This window comes from Bos javanicus, chromosome 1 (genome assembly GCF_032452875.1).
Source record: "Bos javanicus breed banteng chromosome 1, ARS-OSU_banteng_1.0, whole genome shotgun sequence".
Lineage (NCBI taxonomy): Eukaryota > Metazoa > Chordata > Mammalia > Artiodactyla > Bovidae > Bos > Bos javanicus.
In genome coordinates this window covers 41,811,871-41,832,084 of record NC_083868.1, presented here as the reverse complement: position 1 = coordinate 41,832,084, position 20,214 = coordinate 41,811,871, and the positions used below count along the sequence as shown (strand labels likewise).

The 20,214-nt window shown below is 35.6% G+C and overlaps 1 protein-coding gene across 13 annotated transcripts in view; it reads right to left on the bottom strand.

Moving 5' to 3' along the window:
- Positions 1–20,214, bottom strand: part of EPHA6 (EPH receptor A6) — a 1,025,466-nt gene that overhangs the window by 497,456 nt on the left and 507,796 nt on the right. Inside the window, exon 6 of one of the 13 annotated variants that reach the window (XM_061436739.1) lies at positions 5,543–19,277. The exons of the other annotated variants lie outside the window; for them this stretch is intronic. Coding sequence (XP_061292723.1) covers positions 19,267–19,277 — 11 coding nt within the window. The 3' untranslated portion in view covers positions 5,543–19,266. Of the gene's footprint in view, positions 1–5,542; positions 19,278–20,214 lie in introns of those variants that run through there. 13 annotated transcript variants of the gene reach the window in all.

Sequence of the window (20,214 nt, the reverse complement as noted above, 5' to 3'; positions counted from 1 at the left end):
ACTGCAGATGGTGATTGCAGCCATGAAATTAAAGGACGCTTACTCCTTGGAAGGAAAGTTATGATCAATCTCAACAGCATATTAAAAAGCAGAGACATTATTTTATCAACAGAGGTCAGTCTAGTCAAGGCTATGGTTTTTCCAGTAGTGTTGTATGCATGTGAGAGTTGGACTCTAAACAAAGCTGAGTGCAGAATTGACGCTTTTGAACTGTTGTGTTGGAGAAGACTCTTGAGAGTCCCTTGGACTGCATGGAGATCAAACCAGTCCATCCTAAGGAGATCAGTCCTGGGTGTTCATTGGAAGGACTGATGCTGAAGCTGAAACTCCAATGCTTTGGCCACCTCATGCGAAGGCCCTGATGCTGGGAAAGATTGAGGGCAGGAGAAGAGGATGACAGAGGATGAGATGGTTGGATGGCATCACTGACTCAATGGACATGAGCTTGGGTAGATTCCCAGGAATTGGTGATATACAGGGAGGCCTGGCGTGCTGTGGTTAATGAGATCACAAAGACTCAGACATGACTGAGTGACTGAACTGAACTGAACTGAAGAACACATATCACTTATAAATAAAAAATAAAAAGCAGGGAATTGTATAAAACAAACTAGAATTTGCTGGCATCACTAAATATAAACTGCAGCATGTGTCAGAGCTTGCATGATAGCTAAGTGTTGGAAAATTTTCGGGCTCAGACAGTAAAGAATCTGTCTGCCAATGCAGGAGACCTGAGTTTGAGCCCTGGTTTGAGAAGATCCTCTGAAGACGGGAATGACAATCCACTCCAGTATTCTTGCCTGGAGACTCCCATGGACAGAGTACCCTGACAGCCTATAGTCCATGGGGTTGCAAAGAGTTGGACACAACTGAGAGACTAACACTTTCACTTTTAAATATCCTGAAAGAGATCTAACATATTTAGCTCATATATTAAAAAAAAGTCCATTCTCAGTATCACATCATAATAATTAATTTGTATCATTCCCTCTAAGGCACATTCAGTTATCCACAGTTTACAGCGGGTGACACTGGTTTTTCATGACCAGTGGTGATGTTAAAATCTGAATACAGGGCATCTGATTCCATCTCCACTGTATGGAATTTCATGGACTGAGACTTGTAAAAATCCTGGAGCTTAAATTGGCCTCATTATTTTGAAAAGTGGGCATAGCCAAGGAAAAGATTATCCAAATTGACAGTGAAGAAAGGGCATACTAAAACCACAGGTCTTAAAATAAGTAGATGTTTGTAAAATAAAATGTACAATTAGGAATATACTGGGAAAGAGTTAACTGGATAAGCTCTGCCCCTAGGATCTTTTCATAAAAAATATTTCGTAGCCCAATGTGATGTGACACATCTGGCAACTGTCATTAAGATTTAATTATGAAATGAAGTGAGGGAAATGAATGAGGTAGCAGTCAATCTGACCCTAAAACTTGAGGATAGGGAAAATTAGATTGTGACAAATGTAGGTAAGATGATTCATTTATTTAAATAGCAGAGTTTCAAAAAGGCTTTTTATGTAATTGGTAGGCGAAACATCAGGCAGCCACCCAAACTCTAGACAAAGACTAGTTCCTAGAGCTCATGATATTAAGTGGTCTAAGGCGTAACTCATTCGATTTCTAGTACCTGATATTTTCAGCTAATTTTATTAGAACAGTCTTATGATTCAAAATTTGGCTTCCCAGTTGGTGCTAGTGGTAAAGTACCTACCTGATAATGCAGGAGATATGAGACGTGGGTTTGCCATGGACAGAGGAGCTTGGCAGGCTACAGTCCATAGGGTCGCATACAGTTAGACATGACTGAAGAGATAACATGCACGATTCAAAATTAAAGAAATTGAGAGCATACTGTTGAAATTTTATCTCCTGCTTGTTTCCCAGTAATCCAATACTTTAGGCTGGTCCCCAAAGAGGCACACAACTAGATAAGGACAGTCAAGCATGTGGTTGCTGGAAGGAATTCTAATGGGCACCAGGCAGAACATGGAAAAACGAGATAGGAGAGAGAAGGAAGCCAGCAGAGGATCTGTTAAAAAAGAGTGTGCTGCTGAGATTAACTGGCCATGACCCCACCTAAATCCTTAAGAGACTAGTACAGAACACATTTCAGGGTGAGACCACCATCTGGGGAAGGATCTGGGGCTATCATCCTCTAACTCCCACTTATCCTTGCTGGAGGCTGCTCCCAGGGTGTTAGTGCCCTGGCATACCTAGCTTGCCCAAAGGGAAGAATTGGAGAAAAAACTCTCAGGTACAGAATCTTCAGGTAATTTCAGTAGACACTGAAAGTCGCTCAGTCGTGTCTGACTCTTTGCGACCACATGGACTATACAGTTGCTGGAATTCTCTAGGCCAGAATACTGGAATGGGTAGCCTTTCCCTTCTCCAGGGGATCTCCCCAACCCAGGGATTGAACCAGGTCTCCCACATTGCAGGTGGATTCTTTACCAGTTGAGCCACAAGGGAAGCCCAGGAATACTGGAGTTGGTAGTGTCTCCCTTCTCCAGCGGATCTTCCTGACCCAGGAATCAAACCGGGTATCCCACGTTGCAGGCGGATTCTTTAACAACTGAGCTATCAGGGAAGTCCTCACTAGACACTGGGGGGATCTTAAAAACAAACAGTAAGTACCAACAAATATGGACAGGAACCTGACAGTAGTTGGTTATACTATTTCCCTTCTTCAAACAGTATTCTTGTTTTGAGTGTATGTAAGTATATGTGTACCTCCCCATACTTATACAAACACATACAAATGTAAGAGTCTTTCTTTGGCTCCATTTGTACCAAGGACAATAAATAGCAGCGTACTCTACATACTCTTTCATAACTTACTTTTTCATTTAAAAATTCTTGGATATTTTCCCAATTCAACATCAAGAATATCCTCACTTTTTATTTATTCCCAAATAGTATCCCATTATGTATGTCATAATTTATCTGACATTATTTATAGACTGTTTTCAGTCTTTTCTGTTGTAAACAATGCTGGTCGAATAATCTTGTAATCCTGTATTTCAAATGTGTGTGATTATACCTCTAGGATAAATTTCTAAAACTGGATCTGCTAAGTCACAGGTATATAAAGCATATATATGTGTATGTGTGTGTTTAAGGTATATATTTAGGCAACATCTAATTGTCCTCCATCTATGAATTTGTATCAAGTCACAATGCCATCTATTGCATGAATTTATTTTCCTGATTCTTAAAATATTTTCAGCCATTCGTTGCATGAATGTTTATTTTCCTGATTCTTAAAGCATTTTCAGCCTGTAGGTAGCTTTTAGCCTTTTTATTTATGCCGTATATATCACTATCTGTGTTTCTTTATGTCTATCATCTATATCATCAGTTTGTCTTTGCCTTGAACTTCGCTTGTGGCAGATTCTCCCATGTAGAAAATTTTAATTTCTATACAAATTTATAAATCTTTCATTTTTTGTTTTTAAATTTTGTTTTCTATTTCATTTCTATATTGACCCATTGGTTGTTTAGAAGCATCTGTTTCAGTTTCCACATGTTTGCTTATTTCAGTTTTCTTCTTGTAATTGATTTCTAGTTTCATAGCACTGTGGTTAGAAAAAAAATGCTTGATATGATTTCAATATTCTTAAATTTATTGAGATTTCTTTTGTGGCTTAACATGTTAATTTTTCATGGAAAATGGCTCACGTGCACTTGAAAAGAAAGTGTAGTCTTCTGTTTTGGGTTGGAATATCTGTGGCTACTTAGCCTATCGGTGCTAATGTGTCACTTAAGGCCAATGTTTCTTCGTTGATTTTCTGTCTGGATGATCTATTCACTGATGTAAGTGGGGTGTTAAAAGTTCTCCACTATTATTGTATTACTGTCACTTTCTCCATTTATATCCATTAATATTTGTTTTATGTATTTAGTGATCCTATGGTGGGTGTGCCGATACTTATAAGTGTTATATCCTCTTGGTGGGTTAATCCTTTTATTATGTAATGCTCTTTTTTCTTGGTACAGTATTTGTTTTAAAGTCTATTCTGTAGGGGGTAAATACGGCTATACCAGTTGTCTTTTTATTTTTGTTTGCATAGAATATCTTTCTTTTCCATTTCATCACTTTAAGTCTGTGTTGTGTCTTTAGCTCTGAAGTGAGTCTCCAGTAAGGCAGGGTATACAGGTATCTTAATTTTTTAATTTTTTTTAATCCATTTAGCCATCCTATGTCTTTTGACTATAGCATTCAGCCTATACACATTTAAAATAATTATTGATAGGTATGTACTTATTGTCATTTTGTTCATTGTTTTCTGGTTGTTTTTGTAGCTCTTCTCTATTCCTTCTTTCTTCTATTGTAAACTTCCGTTGTGATTTGGTGACTTTCTTTAGTGTTATGTTTTTAATATGTTTCATAATTTTTTGTATGTATATTATAGGTTTTAGTTTCTGGTTGCCATGAGGTTTTATGGTACTATGTATACATAGTGTATTTTAAGCTGGTCATTTACATTTAAGTGCATTCTAAAACCACTACATTTTTACTTCACTCCCCTCTCACATTTTATGATTTTTATGTCATGTTTTATATCTCTTTGTGTATTACTTATTGTTTTAGATACAGATGATTTTACTACTTTTATCTTTTAATCCTTAAACTACCTTTGTAAGTTTTTGACCCACTACCTTTATTATATATTTGCCTTTATCAGTGTGATTTTTTTCTTTCATAATTTTCTTCTAGCTATGGTGTTTTCCACTTATATAAAAGCCTCTTTAATATTTCTTGTCAGGCCGGTTTAGTGGTGACAAACTCATGTAACTTCTGCTTGTCCAGGAAACTTTATCTCTCCTTCAACTCTGAATAATTTTGCTAGGTAGAGTAATCTTGGTTGTAAGTTTTTTTTTTTTTTTTCCCTTTCAGTATTCTGAATGCATTGTGCCTGGGCAGTCCCATATAGTCTGTGAAGTTCCTGCTGACAAATCAGCTGATATGGGGGTTCTCTTGTATGTACCTATTTATTTTTCTCTTGTTGTTTTAAGAAACTCTTTTCTCTTTAAGCTTTGACATTTAGTTATAACGTGTCTTGGTATGTGTCTCTTTAGGTTTACCTTGTTTGTGACTCTCTGTGTTTCATGGACTTGGATGTCTGCTTCCCTTGCCAGGTTAGGGAAGTTTTTATTCGCAATTTCTTCAAATGGGGTTTTTGTCTCTTTCTCTCTCTATTCTCCTTCTGTGACTCCTTTAATGTGAATGTTAGTATCCCTGATGTTGTTTCAGAGGACTCTTAAACTATCCTTATTTTTTTTTTAATTCTTTTTCTTTTTTCTATTCCATTGGGCAAATTATACTACCCTGTATTCCAGATTAGAGAGCCATTCTTCTGATCCTTTGATGTACTATTAATTCCTTCCAGTTTATCTTTCATTCAGTTGTGTTCTTCAGTTCTAACTGACTCATTTTAATATTTTATCTCTGTTGAAATTCTGAGTTTATCCATTCTTCTGAGTTTAGTAAGCATCTTTATTACTATTTTTTAACTCTTTTTCTTAAATGGTTATCTATCTTAGTTAGTTCTGTTTTTTTGTTTTTTTTTTTTTTTAATTTGGGAGGAAATCCTTTGTCTCATTTTGCCTATCTCTGTGTTTATTTCTATGTATCAGATACATCAGGTACATGTCTCCCATCTTGACAGAGCAGCCTTATGTAGAAGGTGCCTGTAGGGCCCCATGGCACCTTACCATGGTAATCAGAGTGAGGTGCTTGGGGTATCCCCTATGTGTGCTGCATTCCCTCTCCTGTTGTATTTGGACTGTGATTGCAATAGGCATGCTGGTGAGTAGGGTTGGCTCAGTCACAATTGTTGTGCATATGCCAGTGTTCAGGGCTGATCTCCCAGAGTCAGAGCCCCTTTTGGGGGTGCTGGTGCCAGTGGGATAGTACGTAGGGTAGGGTGTGGCAGGTTCTAGGGGAATATTGGGTAGGGAGTATGCTGGGAGCTAGGATGATGAAGAGTGATTGAAATGGTGTATGCCAGTACTGGGACAGCTAGGTGGAAGGTGAATTTAAAAAAGAAAAAAAGGTACCTGCCAGTGCTTCAGTCCCTGAAGCAAGTTCCACCAGATACCTGACCCTCCCATTTATGCCTTAAAGTACTCATGCTGCTGCTGCTGCTGCTAAGTCACTTCAGTCGTGTCCGACTCTGTGCGACCCCATAGACGGCAGCCCACCAGGCTCCCCGGTCCTTGGGATTCTCCAGGCAAGAACACTGGAGTGGATTGCCATTTCCTTCTCCAATGCAAGAAAGTGAAAAGTGAAAGTGAAGTTGCTCAGTTGTATCTGACTCGTAGCGACCCCATGGACTGCAGCCCACCAGGCTTCTCTGTCCATGGGATTTTCCAGGCAAGAGTACTGGAGTGGGTGGGACCTTGTTCTAAATGACCCAGATGTTTTTCAATCTGCTGCCTCTGACTGGGACTTGGAATGAATGAGTTTGTGCATAAAACTTTGAAGAGTAGTCTAAGTTTCCAACAGCCTTCTGGTTCTTCCAGACTTATACCTACTGCTGGTTTTCAAAGCCAGACTTTATGGGAGCTTGTCTTCCCAATGCAAGTCCCCTAGCCTGGGAAGCCTAACACGAGGCTTAGCCCCCTTGTATGTCAGGGGTTTCTCCATAGTTGTGATATGCATCTTCTTCAGTTGCCACCCCAGGGGTGTGGGTTCTGACTAGATTGCATCTCTGCCACTCCCGCTAGTCTCCATGTAGCCTTTATTTTATGGCCTTAGTTGTATATTCTGCGAGTCTTCATGTTATTCTCAGAGACAGTTGTACATGTCCTCACGTGGACACATCAAAATCTTTTAAATTACTTAATTATTGTTTGATAAATGTTTCAATATGAAATGATTCTACTCTTTAAGGAATGTAACATCTTTTACAGAAAATAATTTTCTTTAATGTTATACAAGTACTTTCATTAACAAACATTCATTTCCCCCTTCTATTTCTTTTTATCCTCTCTTCATCTCTGATTTTATTGAGTGAATGTCCCATTCACATGAATATTAAGCTTTTTATCACATAAAAAGCATAACATTTTGCCATATTTCCTGGAAAAACTGACTACACAATATTGGTCATACAGTGAATAAAAAGACTCAGGCAAATATGTTGGATGAATAATTACTCTGTTTGAGTCCATAATATGGCTTAGACTAAAATGAACTCAATATTTCCACTGAGTATAAAAAATTCTAAAATATTATAAGGAAATATTTTCTTCTCTTAAATGAGAAAGACAACATATTAAAATATATGTATATATATATAGCAATAGGACATGCTGACTAAGTCTTTAATTTTCCAGGCAAAGATCAAACTGTCTTATATCCAGAAGTATTATGGAGGTAAGCAATGTAATGCCATTTCTGACATTTTATTTTTAAATGTTGGTACCTATAATTAATGTCATAAGGCATGAGATATGATGCTTTCCTATGCATAGACAATATACACCACTTAAAGGTAGCTGTCATTTTTGACAGTGACTAAAAAGAATTGCCTGTGGTTAAAAATATCATTACTTAAAAAAAAAAAACCTCTGTATAAAAATATAATGCTTATGAAAATCTCTGTGGACAAAACATAGCATGGAATAAATGTTACTTTTTACATTTAATATTGTGTTACAACAAAAGCTATTCATTTTTCCCATTTTCTGACAGGTTTTGCGAATAAAACAAAATTAAATAATAAACATATAGTATCATATTAAATTCTCTTTTTTCAAAGAGAATCATTAAATTGCATATGCCATTGATAAAATAGCCCCAAATTATTGATAGCTTCAATTCCAAAATACTATAGAAAAAGGAAACATACTCATCACCTAGGCAGATGCTGAGTTGGTCAAACACATCAATTTTCAACATGGACTTGAAAGCAAGGAAAGGAGTCAACCATTCTCATTTTAAAATGATTTAATAAGTGAATTGAAGTAAATTTGGTAGTTGAAGTATCCTGTGTCTATGAAAATTAATAGTTTTTTATTTCTACTACATGTCTTTTTTATAATTCATATTCCCTTTATCTGTTAGGTGACATGATTCAAACATGGTTAAAACAAGAAGTCATGTTGCACAATATATAGATGAGCAATCTAGAAGTATTACCAGACAAATATCATGTTCATAGAATAATTTTAAGTCAAATATTAATCAATATCAGAACATTATTTTGCCAGTGTCCTAAGGCATACTATTAGGTCATCTAAACAAAGATATGCAGATCAGAGCTTTCATTTACTTAATAAATATTGATTGATCATGTCAAGATTACTAGGGAGAGAGATATGAGCAAACTGATAAGAACAACAGATTAAATTGGCTATTAGTGGAGACTCTGGAGCCAGATTCTCTGTGTTAGAAAGCTGGCTCCAACACCTACAAGCTATTTGACCATGATGGTGTTTTTCTTTTTTTGGCCCTGCCATGGGGCATGTGGAACTTCCTTGACCAGGGATTGAACTCATGCCTCCTGAAATGGAAGCTTGTAGTCTTAACCATTGGAACACCAGGGAAGTCCCCTGTTTGACCATGATGGACAAGCTATTTATTCTATCTCTGCCTCAGTTCTTTTATCTATAATATGGGGGATACAACAAGTATTTTATAGCACTGTTATGAGAAATAAATGAGTTTATATTTGTAAAGCAATTTTCTCTTTGTCTGATGCATGGTGAGTGCTATGTATTCATTAAATAAACTAATTAATATTAAATAATCAATAGTCAAAAAGGTAATAAGTAAGTCTGGTTGGTCAACATACTGAATCATTTGGATTGTAGAATTATTAGGGAAAATAGAAAATATTTAAAGATAAAACTTTTTTTTTTATTTTTAAAATTTGCTTTCTAGCTAGCATTTGTCATTTCTTTTTAAAAAGCACCTTGCCAAGATCAGATTATCTAAAAGTAATGAAAGACGGTATACAGATGATCATTGCCAGGACTGGAGGCTGTTCCTAGGACTATTACTTGGATCCAGAGAGGCTGGAAACTAGAATTTCAGTCTGGGAAGGGTGGTTTATCTCTCAGACATTGATTTTGAATGGCTGTGGGTCATAGCCAAGAAGCACTGTGTTTGCACTAGACGTTGATGAAAGGGAGCGCATCATTTCAGGGCTCTTACAGCATGGAATTTCACTGAGAATATCACTGAGGCAAATTCTGAATGCTAGGAAAAATTTTCAAGATAGTATTGCACCTCTGTTTTTGTTTTCTTTGGTCATGCCTCGAGAGTGCAAAGTTGTGCTTCAAGCCTATTATCACGAAGTTCCCAACTCTAAACCAGTTCCAGGCATTTTAATTGCCTTCCTGCCCTAAACTCTGTTCTTCAGGTAGACCAAGCTTATCCAATTTACTGTAGAGTGTACCTCATAGGACAGTTCTGTCTCTGGGTTGGGACTAGAAGTCTCCTGATATTCAGAACTGGAAAATAAATTATCATAAACTCCAGTCACATTTCTACCACTTGCTTGAAGTATCACCACAAATATGTCCATGATTTATCAAGGTTGATCCACTGCCCACCATGTATGTGTAACAGTGTGTTCATATTTTGTAGGGGGAAAGCAAAAGTCATTATCACTATGGTGGGACACTTTGTTTGCGTTACTGGGGTGGGTGTGAACACTCTCACTTGAAAGTCAACAGTAATGTATGAAGTTACTATTTTTATCCAGGATAACACAAACACTTTTTTTTGTCTTCATTCAAGTTATAATTATTATTGTAATGTAATTCATAGTGGTTTTTATTCCAGATAGGTACCTTTAAGCTTCAAGTACTGCAGTAACAGTTTTTGTATTGGTATTAAGCCAGTCCAAGATCTGAAGAATTCTTGGTGTGATTTTCCTCCATTTATTTGAGATTTTTTATAATAAAAATGCTATTATGATAAATATAATAATAAAGGGAAATACTTAAAATTGAATTCATATCTGATCTTCTTAAAAGTTATGTTATCTTCAATATCAACTCTTGATGTTTTATCTGATTTGAAAGTGTTCAGACTGCAATATGTTGCATTTGTACTGATGGAATTCAAACTCTTCTATTACATTGTAAAAATGAAACAGGTGGCTAATAAATTAACTAAGGGTAAGTAATTTATTATTGACTAGGTTCAGTTCAATTTTGCTATTCCCTAAAGGCCCTGTGTTCCTCATGAAATATGTTGAATAAAAGACTTTTTATTTTTCTAATTTAGGCATAGCCTTAGAAAAGTCAAATGATAATTGATACTGTGAATTTCAAGAAAACTACATGTGATTTGGCAACTTGTAAGTAGAGAAAAAATTCTACAAAATAAAGTTCCCCTTTAAGGAGAAAGAATATAAATCATATACATAGTTTTATAACAAAATTATCAAATCCTACAAATAAATTCTACATGATAGGCTTTGCCTCCTCTGATCTCTGATTATAATTCTTTAATGCCTAATGTCTAAGAGACTCTTAATGCTCTTAAAGTTTCCTTTCAGATAAATATAAACAAGAAGAAATATACTCATTTATTCTTTTCAAATAACTGTTTCATGTCTCCTAGGAAGCACTGTAATATGAAAAGATCCTTCTAACTTAAAAGTAAACTACGTCCCCTGAATTTATTTCCCTTTTATGTTGACTCTAGGCAAATCAATGTTTTTTGATTCTTGGGGCATATGGCTCCAACCTAAATAGGTTTTCTTTTTGTTCTTTCATGAATTTTAAAAGGAAGAGCTTATGTAAACAATAAAATGGTATGCTTGCACATGGTCATACATTATTTGAATAGGAAAATTATGGGGTCTAAAACACATACACACACAAACACTTTGATCAGCAGTGGAAAACTATCTAGCCAAAGGATAGTTAAGAGGAAATTAAGAAAAACTTAAATTTGATAGTCTATACAAGTTTATGTGTCAATAATAATAATAAAACTAAAGTCTGTAAAATTAAGTTTCAAGCAACATTCTGTTTTCAAGTACTGAGAAAAATTTTATCAGATCATCAATGGGCAGTCTTTCAAAAATGTATGTTAAATAATTGAATATAACATCTTCAAAGTCAGATAACTGAGAAGAAAATAATGTAGTGAATGATTTCCCCAAGTTAATCAGGAATTCTGCAATACAGTCAGAATTTAAATTTCAAATTCTTAATCAGATTCTATATGTTTGTGAGGAGTACATGCATGATTTTTTTTTCCTTTCCTTACATTTAGAAAAAAAGAATGATTACATTTCTATTTATTGAGTTTTGGTGACGAGTAGAATGGTTTAGAAACAAATCAATCCAAAAATATTTCAATATAAATATGTGGATTATAGTGCATAATGGTCTTAGATCTAACACAAAATTTGCTTCTGTTTTATAATTTGGTAATCAGGATTAAATCATTCATTCTTAGCACACTATAGACAATTCAGAGGTGTGTCAAGGTTAAGAAAGCTATCTAAAGGGACTCGAGTATAATTCATTTTTAAAAGGAATTGCCAAGTGAGGTAGTAGCCTTCATATCACAATTAATTATTTACTAAGTTCTTCCCATATCCTAAAAACAAGCAGCTAAGAGTGAAACAGAATGCTGTGATTCCTTTGGTATAGAGATAGCTGTTATCTAACACTTGCTTGTGCTCATGAAAAAGTGCAGTCATAGCCACACTAAGATTGATTTGTGGGAGTCTTAACCTTGTCTTTCCTTATAGAAATTAGCCATAAAACCTGATCAAAACCTATATCTAGGTATGAAATTCACATTACTAGGGCAAATTCATGAGACAATGACAGGAATAGAAATAAAATGCTTTGGTAAAATTCTGAACAAGCAGATCAGCCAAATCTGGTATTATGTTTGATATGAATCTGTCAAAGGATTAAGGAAAGGAATAAAAATAGAATATAATTGTCTTTAAAATTCCTTTAAAATAATTACTTAAGTCATTTCTTAAGACATCAAAAACAATGCAAGAATGCTTAAATATAAATATGCCAGATGTTGCTGTCATGCTAAATACAGAGCTATCTGATAGTAACTCCATCTAAAGATATGAACATGGAAAGCAAATTTTACGGTTACTTGCTACATTTTCTTGGTGCCTTTATATTAGTATTATGTGAACTGTTGCTCTTAAAGTAACTTTATTTTACAATAACAATAAGGAAAATAAAATTTTCATTTCTAAACACAGTGCTAGACATAACATTCACTAAAATAATTGATATCAAAAGTGAAAAAAAAATTCTTAGAAGAAAAAAATGGAGTAGGTGTTAATACTAGTGCTGATAAAGACTAACCACAAATATTAATGTAGGAAGCATGAATGTTTCAACTATTTTTGTCTGAATGTTTCAAGTAATATGTCCAAATTTCAATACATATATATTTTTGGACTCTGAGTGAAAGCTGCTCAGTCGTTTACAACTCTTTGCGACTCCATGGCCTATATAGTCCCATGGAATTCTCCAGACTGGAATATTGGAGTGGGTAGCCTTTCCCTTCTCCAGGGGATCTTCCCAACCCAGGGATCAAGCCCAGATCTCCTGCACTGCAGATTCTTCACCAGCTGAGCCACAAGGGAAGCCTGAGAATACTGGAGTGGGTAGCCTGTCCCTTCTCCAGGCAGATCTTCCTGATCCAAGAATTGAAATGGGGTCTCCTGCATTGCAGGTGGATTCTTTACCAACTGAGCTATCAGGGACTGTATCTTGGTCCATATATATGTATGTGTAAAAATGATTTGGAATATTTTTAGACTATATATAGGAATTAAAATATGTTGTTTAATAGTCAACTTTTAGAAGATGAATTAAACAGGGTCAGCAAGGCAATTACTCTGTTGACCTCTGAGAAAGAATTTGTTATTTTTATTTGGATAAGCTTATCTCAGACTCTTGTAGATTTTTCTAATTATTTTCTTAAGTATTATAATTTATTAATAAGACTTCTATTAAAAAAAGGTTACAACCTATCTTATAACTCAATGTTATGTTAACTTACTGTACACGTTAAGTGTCTGATTTAAGTTTTTGGAACTATCATATCAAAGTATGCTGACTACAGAAATCGAACCATATCTAACTTCCTACTTTACCTGATCTTATAAAATGAGTTAGATATTTTATAAATATATAATGAATATTTAAAGAATTACATTTATCATTGTGCTGCCATAAATAATGACAAAAATCCAAAAAACTCTGAACATCTTCAACAAAACATTCTACATACTCAATGTCTTATGCTTATTAATTATATTCATGCTTTTGTGTAATTAATATCTGACAAAATACTTAGCTGTCATTGATGTCTCGGACGTTTACCTTTAAAAGTTGAATAGTGGTTCTGTTTTAAATTTCAACTGTGTGCCATATCAATGACTACCAATAGTGGTTTACGGGATGGCAGTATCCCATAGGTCAGAAGAGTTTTTGACAGATACATCGTCAAAAATTTCCCTAAACAACTACACCAAATACCATTTAAATGCTAACTAAGCACATGAACCATAATAATGTTAAAATAGAAGATGGCAATTATGTAATTAAATGTGTATGTGTGTGTGTTCACTCACTTCAGTTGTGCCTGACTCTTTGTGACACTATGGACTGTAGCCCACCAGTCTCCTCTTCCATGGGGATTCTCCAGGCAAGAATCCTGGAGTGGGTTGTCATGCCCTTCTCCAGGGGATCTGCCTGACCCAGGGATTGAACCCGAGTCTTTTATGTCTCTTACATTGGCAGGTGGGATTTCCTACCACTAGCGCTACCTGGGAAGCACAAATAAATGTGTACCTAACCCTAATTATTATACTGGTATACAGAGTAAGGATTTTATATATTTGCATTTATTGGGATGAAAAAGAAATGCCCTGGGGATTTGTTTCTCCCAACTCAATAGCAACGTAATGAATCACTATTATAACAGTAAGTGAAATCTGGAATAGTCTACTATTTTTTCACATCATGTTATTCAGCACTTCCTCTCCATAGTGCTGAATGGACACTTTGGAAATGAATGCCCCTTCAGTGTATGGAATAAGCAGTCACATATTTGGAAAAATGTTGTTTTTAGAAAAGCTGGCTCAGCACAGGATTAGCAGTACTAACTGGAGCATACAATTAAAATACATAAACAAAAGAAAAGGGAGAGGAGACGCAAAATAGAATTTATGGGTAAAGAAAAGAAAAAAGTAAATGTAAAAACTGAAAGGGAGAAGTTCTCATAATAAGATTAAAGATTACAAGAGAAATGAGAGCTCATAAACTATTTTTAAGCTAACAAGCCAGGGGACTTCCCTGGCAGTCCAGAGGATAAGACTCTGCATTTCCATTGCAGGTGGCAAGAGTTTGATCCTTGGTCAGGGAACTAAGATCCTGCAAGTCTTGAGGTGCAGCCAAAAAACAAACAAAAATAACTTAACAAGCCCTGTTTCTCCCTGCAGAAAAAGGGGTAAAATTAATATGCAAGTGAAATTTGCATGGATTTTTTTTTTCCCAAAAGTAACCAACGTAAAATAATAAGGATTAAATACATGCTTGGGGAAGTGTTGACAATGCTTTATGCACAGTAGGTAAGCACTGTCAAGAACAGTAAACACTAATAAATTGTAGGGATATATATTTTTGATACAGTGATTTATTCATTCAAACATGCACTATCTATTAAATACTATGTACTGAGTTAAGCAATGGACAACAGAAATGTAAAACAGAATTCTTGAAACCTATTTTTTTTTTAAGATTAGAACTACAGGATTATGAGATTGTGGAATTCATTATATTTCTAAATAAAGACTACAGTTTGCAATATAACCTTAAATTAGAGACAATGCAATTTGTTTCAGTTTGTGTTTTCTAGTTGATTGTTTAGACTAAGATTTGATGCCTTGCATTTTTAGAACTCAGTCTTACGACGTAAAATTTGATTTGTCACAAATAATGTGTCCAAATGCTATTACTTAAAAATATTTTAATTACTGTTTTTTAACATATGAAGCTTAATTGCTTAACCATATTGAACTTATAACAGGCTGTTGAGAAATAAACTGTGGAAAATTCTTCGAGAGATGGGAATACCAGACCACCTGATCTGCCTCTTGAGAAATTTGTATGCAGGTCAGGAAGCAACAGTTAGAACTGGACATGGAACAACAGACTGGTTCCAAATAGGAAAAGGAGTTCGTCAAGGCTGTATATTGTCACCCTGCTTATTTAACTTATGTGCAGAGTACATCATGAGAAACGCTGGGCTGGAAGAAACACAAGCTAGAATCAAGATTGCCAGGAGAAATATCAATAACCTCAGATATGCAGATGACACCACCCTTATGGCAGAAAGTGAAGAGGAACTCAAAAGCCTCTTGATGAAAGTGAAAGTGGAGAGTGAAAAAGTTGGCTTAAAGCTCAACATTCAGAAAACGAAGATCATGGCATCTGGTCCCACCACTTCATGGGAAATAGATGGGGAAACAGTGGAAACAGTGTCAGACTTTATTTTTCTGGGCTCCAAAATCACTACAGATGGTGACTACAGCCATGAAATTAAAAGACACTTACTCCTTGGAAGGAAAGTTATGACCAACCTAGATAACATGTTCAAAAGCAGAGACATTACTTTGCCAACAAAGGTTCGTCTAGTCAAGGCTATGGTTTTTCCTGTGGTCGTGTATGGATGTGAGAGTTGGACTGTGAAGAAGGCTGAGTGCAGAAGAATTGATGCTTTTGAACTGTGGTGTTGGAGAAGACTCTTGAGAGTCCTTTGGACTGCAAGGAGATCCAACCAGTCCATTCTGAAGGAGATTAGCTCTGGGATTTCTTTGGAAGGAATGATGCTAAAGCTGAAACTCCAGTACTTTGGCCACCTCATGTGAAGAGTTGACTCATTGGAAAAGACTCTGATGGGGGGAGGGATTGGGGGCAGGAGGAGAAGGGGATGACAGAGGATGAGATGGCTGGATGGCATCACTGACTCGATGGACGTGAGTCTGAGTGAACTCTGGGAGTTGGTGATGGACAGGGAGGCCTGGCGTGCTGCAATTCATGGGGTCACAAAGAGTTGGACACAACTGAGTGACTGATCTGATCTGATCATTTGAAATGCCAATTTAAACATAAAATTCAAGACATTGGTATAATTACATTATTCAATGAAAATGTGTTATAATTTATGAGATATCTGGGGCTTCCCAGGTGGCTCAGTATAAAGAATCTGCCTGCTAATGCAGGAGATGCAGGTTCCACCCCTGGGTCAGAAAGATCCCATGAAGGAGAGGCATGGCAACTTCACTGCAGTATTCTTGCCTGGAGAATCCCATGGAGAGAGGAGCCTGGTGGGCCATAGTCCATGGGGTCACAAAGAGTCAACAATGACTTAGTGACTCAGCATGCATGAGATATTTATTCATATTTGTCTGAAGGTCCACAAAATAATATTCTGTATTTCAAATATTAATTTGTCAAATAAAACTAAAATTTTTCAAAAGTAATTTGACTTGCCATTTTTTAAGTATAATGTAAACTAACATACTTGTATGCTTTTCTCTTTTTAATGTTGTTGGTAGCTTGAAAATTGTATTTCAAATCAGTAATAGAGAATAATGCAGAAAATATATAATGAAGCATTTTGGTTGTGGTAGTTTATTTTTTACTAAAAAGTATTCTTCTAGTAGCGTCGTTTGTTTATATGATGGTTAACATTAAATATCTGAGAATTACTGAAACTGTCAGTCTTTCAACAAAGCTCTATAAAAAGCTTGATAGGAAAATAAGCCACTGTGAATATCGGAAAAATTTTAAGTAATGTAATTTAATGGGAAGTGTGTTCAATTTTTTGAACTTCTGCAGGTGCAAACATTATTTGGCTATCACAGTATACAATCATATACTAACTTGAAACTCCTCATTGGCCATATACTGGGCTCTTACTATGTGTATCATTTTGTTAGGTAGTTAGAAACAGGAGTCCAAAATGGCGGTGGCTAAAAGACAAGGAAGGGAAAAGCCCAGGAAAGTAGAACAAAGTAAGGTCAAAGGAAGGTCCGAGGACTGGAGTGAGGACCTCAGGGAGAACAAACAGCACTGCTCCTAGCCTAATTTACACAGGACAGGCCCAGGGGGTAGGAAAAAACATATAAAAAGAGGAGCCAAAGGGCATGCTTTTCTCTTCCCATCTTTGGGTTGGCATGCCCTCATGTTTCCTGCTGCTTTCTAAATAAAACTGAACTGTAACACGGAGCTGTAACACTGATCTGTCTAAGAGCTATAACACGTCTGTTCCAGACCTGAGAGTTATAACACGGTCTGTCCAAGAGCTGTGATGCGCCGAGGACTTTAATGTCTGTAGCTTCAAATTTTTCTTGGGATGAGACAGAACCAAGGACATTACACTCGCCTGACAACATTATGTAAAAGTTTGGTGATATTTTCTAAGTTTTTCAGCTTTATTCACATCTTTTAAATTACCTTTGAAATAGGATTAATTTATTAACACTGTAAAAAATTCGAACCTAATTTCAAGTTATAAAATTAAAAATAAGACATATTCTTTTTCTGTTACTTCTTGATTCAATGTGTGCATTATGCTGTTTTGGGGGAAAGGACTTAGCATAATTAAGTTTTTAATAATTTGCCAAAAATCTTCCAAATCTGCTTCTCAATTCAAGATTTGGAGGTATCCTTTAAGATAATCATGTTTTTCTCCTTTGAGTTATTATTAGATTATCTAATATTGGATAATTTTGCATTTCCTGGGTGAAATATACATTTATGGTATTAATATTAGCACTGATATTCACAAGTAACAGTGGCATCATTAAATTATTCTTAAAAGTCACCCCTCTTTAAGTGTGACACCTGGTTCTTGCCAGAACCCTTACTGATTAAGAGCTCACTCACTTGTGCCTGTTTTGTTCACCTGTGAAATCAGGATAATAATTGTTACTATACTTATGCAGATTGTAAGGATTACATGTGTAAATATATGTAAAATCATTAGTACCTGGCCCATAGAAAGCACTGAGTAAATCTAACCCATAATGTGATGATAATGGTGTTAATATTGTTATTATGACCTTAACTTATTGCATTTGCCTTGTAATTTTAGTCCCTGCATGCTTCTTTTCAGGTATTCTATGCAGTTTTCTGTAGTGTGGGGTGAAAATGATTGGAAGCAGAGTGAGAGACTGATTGAGGCCATAGGCACACTTTACTAAGAAGACTGAGAATTTGTTCCCCACTAGCAGAATGAAAGAAATGTCCAAATTTACTTTTAAGAAGAGAAATGCATATGAAAATAAAATCAGTGCAATGAAATACAAATTAAAAGGGAATCCATCCTTCTCTTTGGCATATACCCTTCCTTTAAAAAAAAAAGAGAAGCTGTAAGTTAACTGTATTTAAATGGGTGATTCTAACAAAGCAATGATTTTAAAACACACACACACTTTGAGAATAATTACAATTTAGATCATAACTTACAAACTGAAAACAAAACTTGTCTTATCCTCTTATTTTATAACATCTCCCAAGTGTCATCTGATAACACTAACTTTTCTTGCCCATCTCATTTTTCCTCAGGAGACCTTTGTTCATCACTGTATATCATATATTCTTGGGGCAATTTGCCTTTCCCTCTTCTGCAAACTGGGACACATCCTAGGAATATCAGGGCTTTTATTTTGTCTAGTATTGATGAAGAAAAAAGTATGTAGAGCTGAGTCATATCAACAATAATGCTCTGAAGAACACCTGGTTTTCTCTATCCTACACGGCCTTAATTCATATACTTCCCTAGATTCCTAGCTCAATTTTTCTTAACTTGTGTTAGATCCCTACATTTGTGGTTGTTAGTTGGTTAGTTGTGTCTGACTCCTTGCAACCCCATGGACGGTAGCATGTCAGCCTCCTCTTCCCTCCACTCTCTCCCAGTGTTTGCTCAAATTCATGTCCACTGAGTCCATGATGCTATGCAAACATCTCATCCTCTGTTGCTCCCTTCTCCTTTTGCCTTCAGTCTTCCCCAGCATCAGGCTCTTTTCCATTGAGTTGACTCTCTGCATCAGGTATTGGAGCTTCAGCTTTAGCATCAGTCCTTCCAATGAATATTCAGGGTTGATTTCCTTTAGGATTGACTGGTTTGATTTCTTTGCAGTCCAAGGGACTCTCAAGAGTCTTCTCCAGCACCACAGTTCAAAAGCATCAATTCTTACATAGCTTAAGAAAAGTCCATTTCTTTTGTTCATAAAAAAACTGTGATTAAAAAAAGGTTTACTTAATTTTAAAACAGTACAGAAACTGCCAAGTGACAGAATAATGTAGCTAAAGACATATTGATAAAAGACAACATTTCTCTGGTATACAGAGAAGTAACTGTCAAATCTGGATTATTGTCTGTTAAGTTCATTGTGTGAGAGGGAAATGGAGCCAAAGTGTTTGTTTTGCAGGAAATGTTTAACATGCTCACAGGTACTTATCCAAGGGCAATAGAAATCTAACTCAAGACTCCTCCTTAGAGAGTGAATTCTATAAAATGTTTTAGTACTGAAACTTGCCCTAATGTATGTACAAACTATGAATTCACAATCTTGTGAAGAGATACACAAGGAAAACAAACATCAAAATATTTAAGAACATGTACACGACAGATCTCAACTCTACAAAGATATGAAGATTACTAATAATGTCTTAAAAATTATAAATGTTTTAGAAGAGACCACAGAGATAATCTGGTTTGGTCTGTTGAGTTTATAAGTAAGGAGTAAAAACCTAGAAAAATGAAATACCTTGAAAAAGGTCATGCAGATAGCACAGTAAAGGCTGTGGTCCAGGTATCAGAGAGCCTTACCATGTTTATTGTTTTTCAACCCTTATTTGCTTGCTCATTTTATAATATTCATTTGGTTTTCTCAATAACAAAAATAATAATGATGTTTAAGCACTTGCAACATTCCAGGAACTTTTGTGAGAATTTTATTTCTGTTATTGCATTTAATCTTCACAACAATTCTTCAAGGGGAACACTGATATCAGTCTTTATTCCACAGACAGGGAAATTCAGCAGTCTGGCTACTTTGCCAATATTTAGATCAACACTTTCATAATTTTATCTTTCAATTATTTCAGATTGCCTGGTGGCATATAATTTATTCATGGCTGTTTCTACTCTATAATAGGATTAGTACCACCT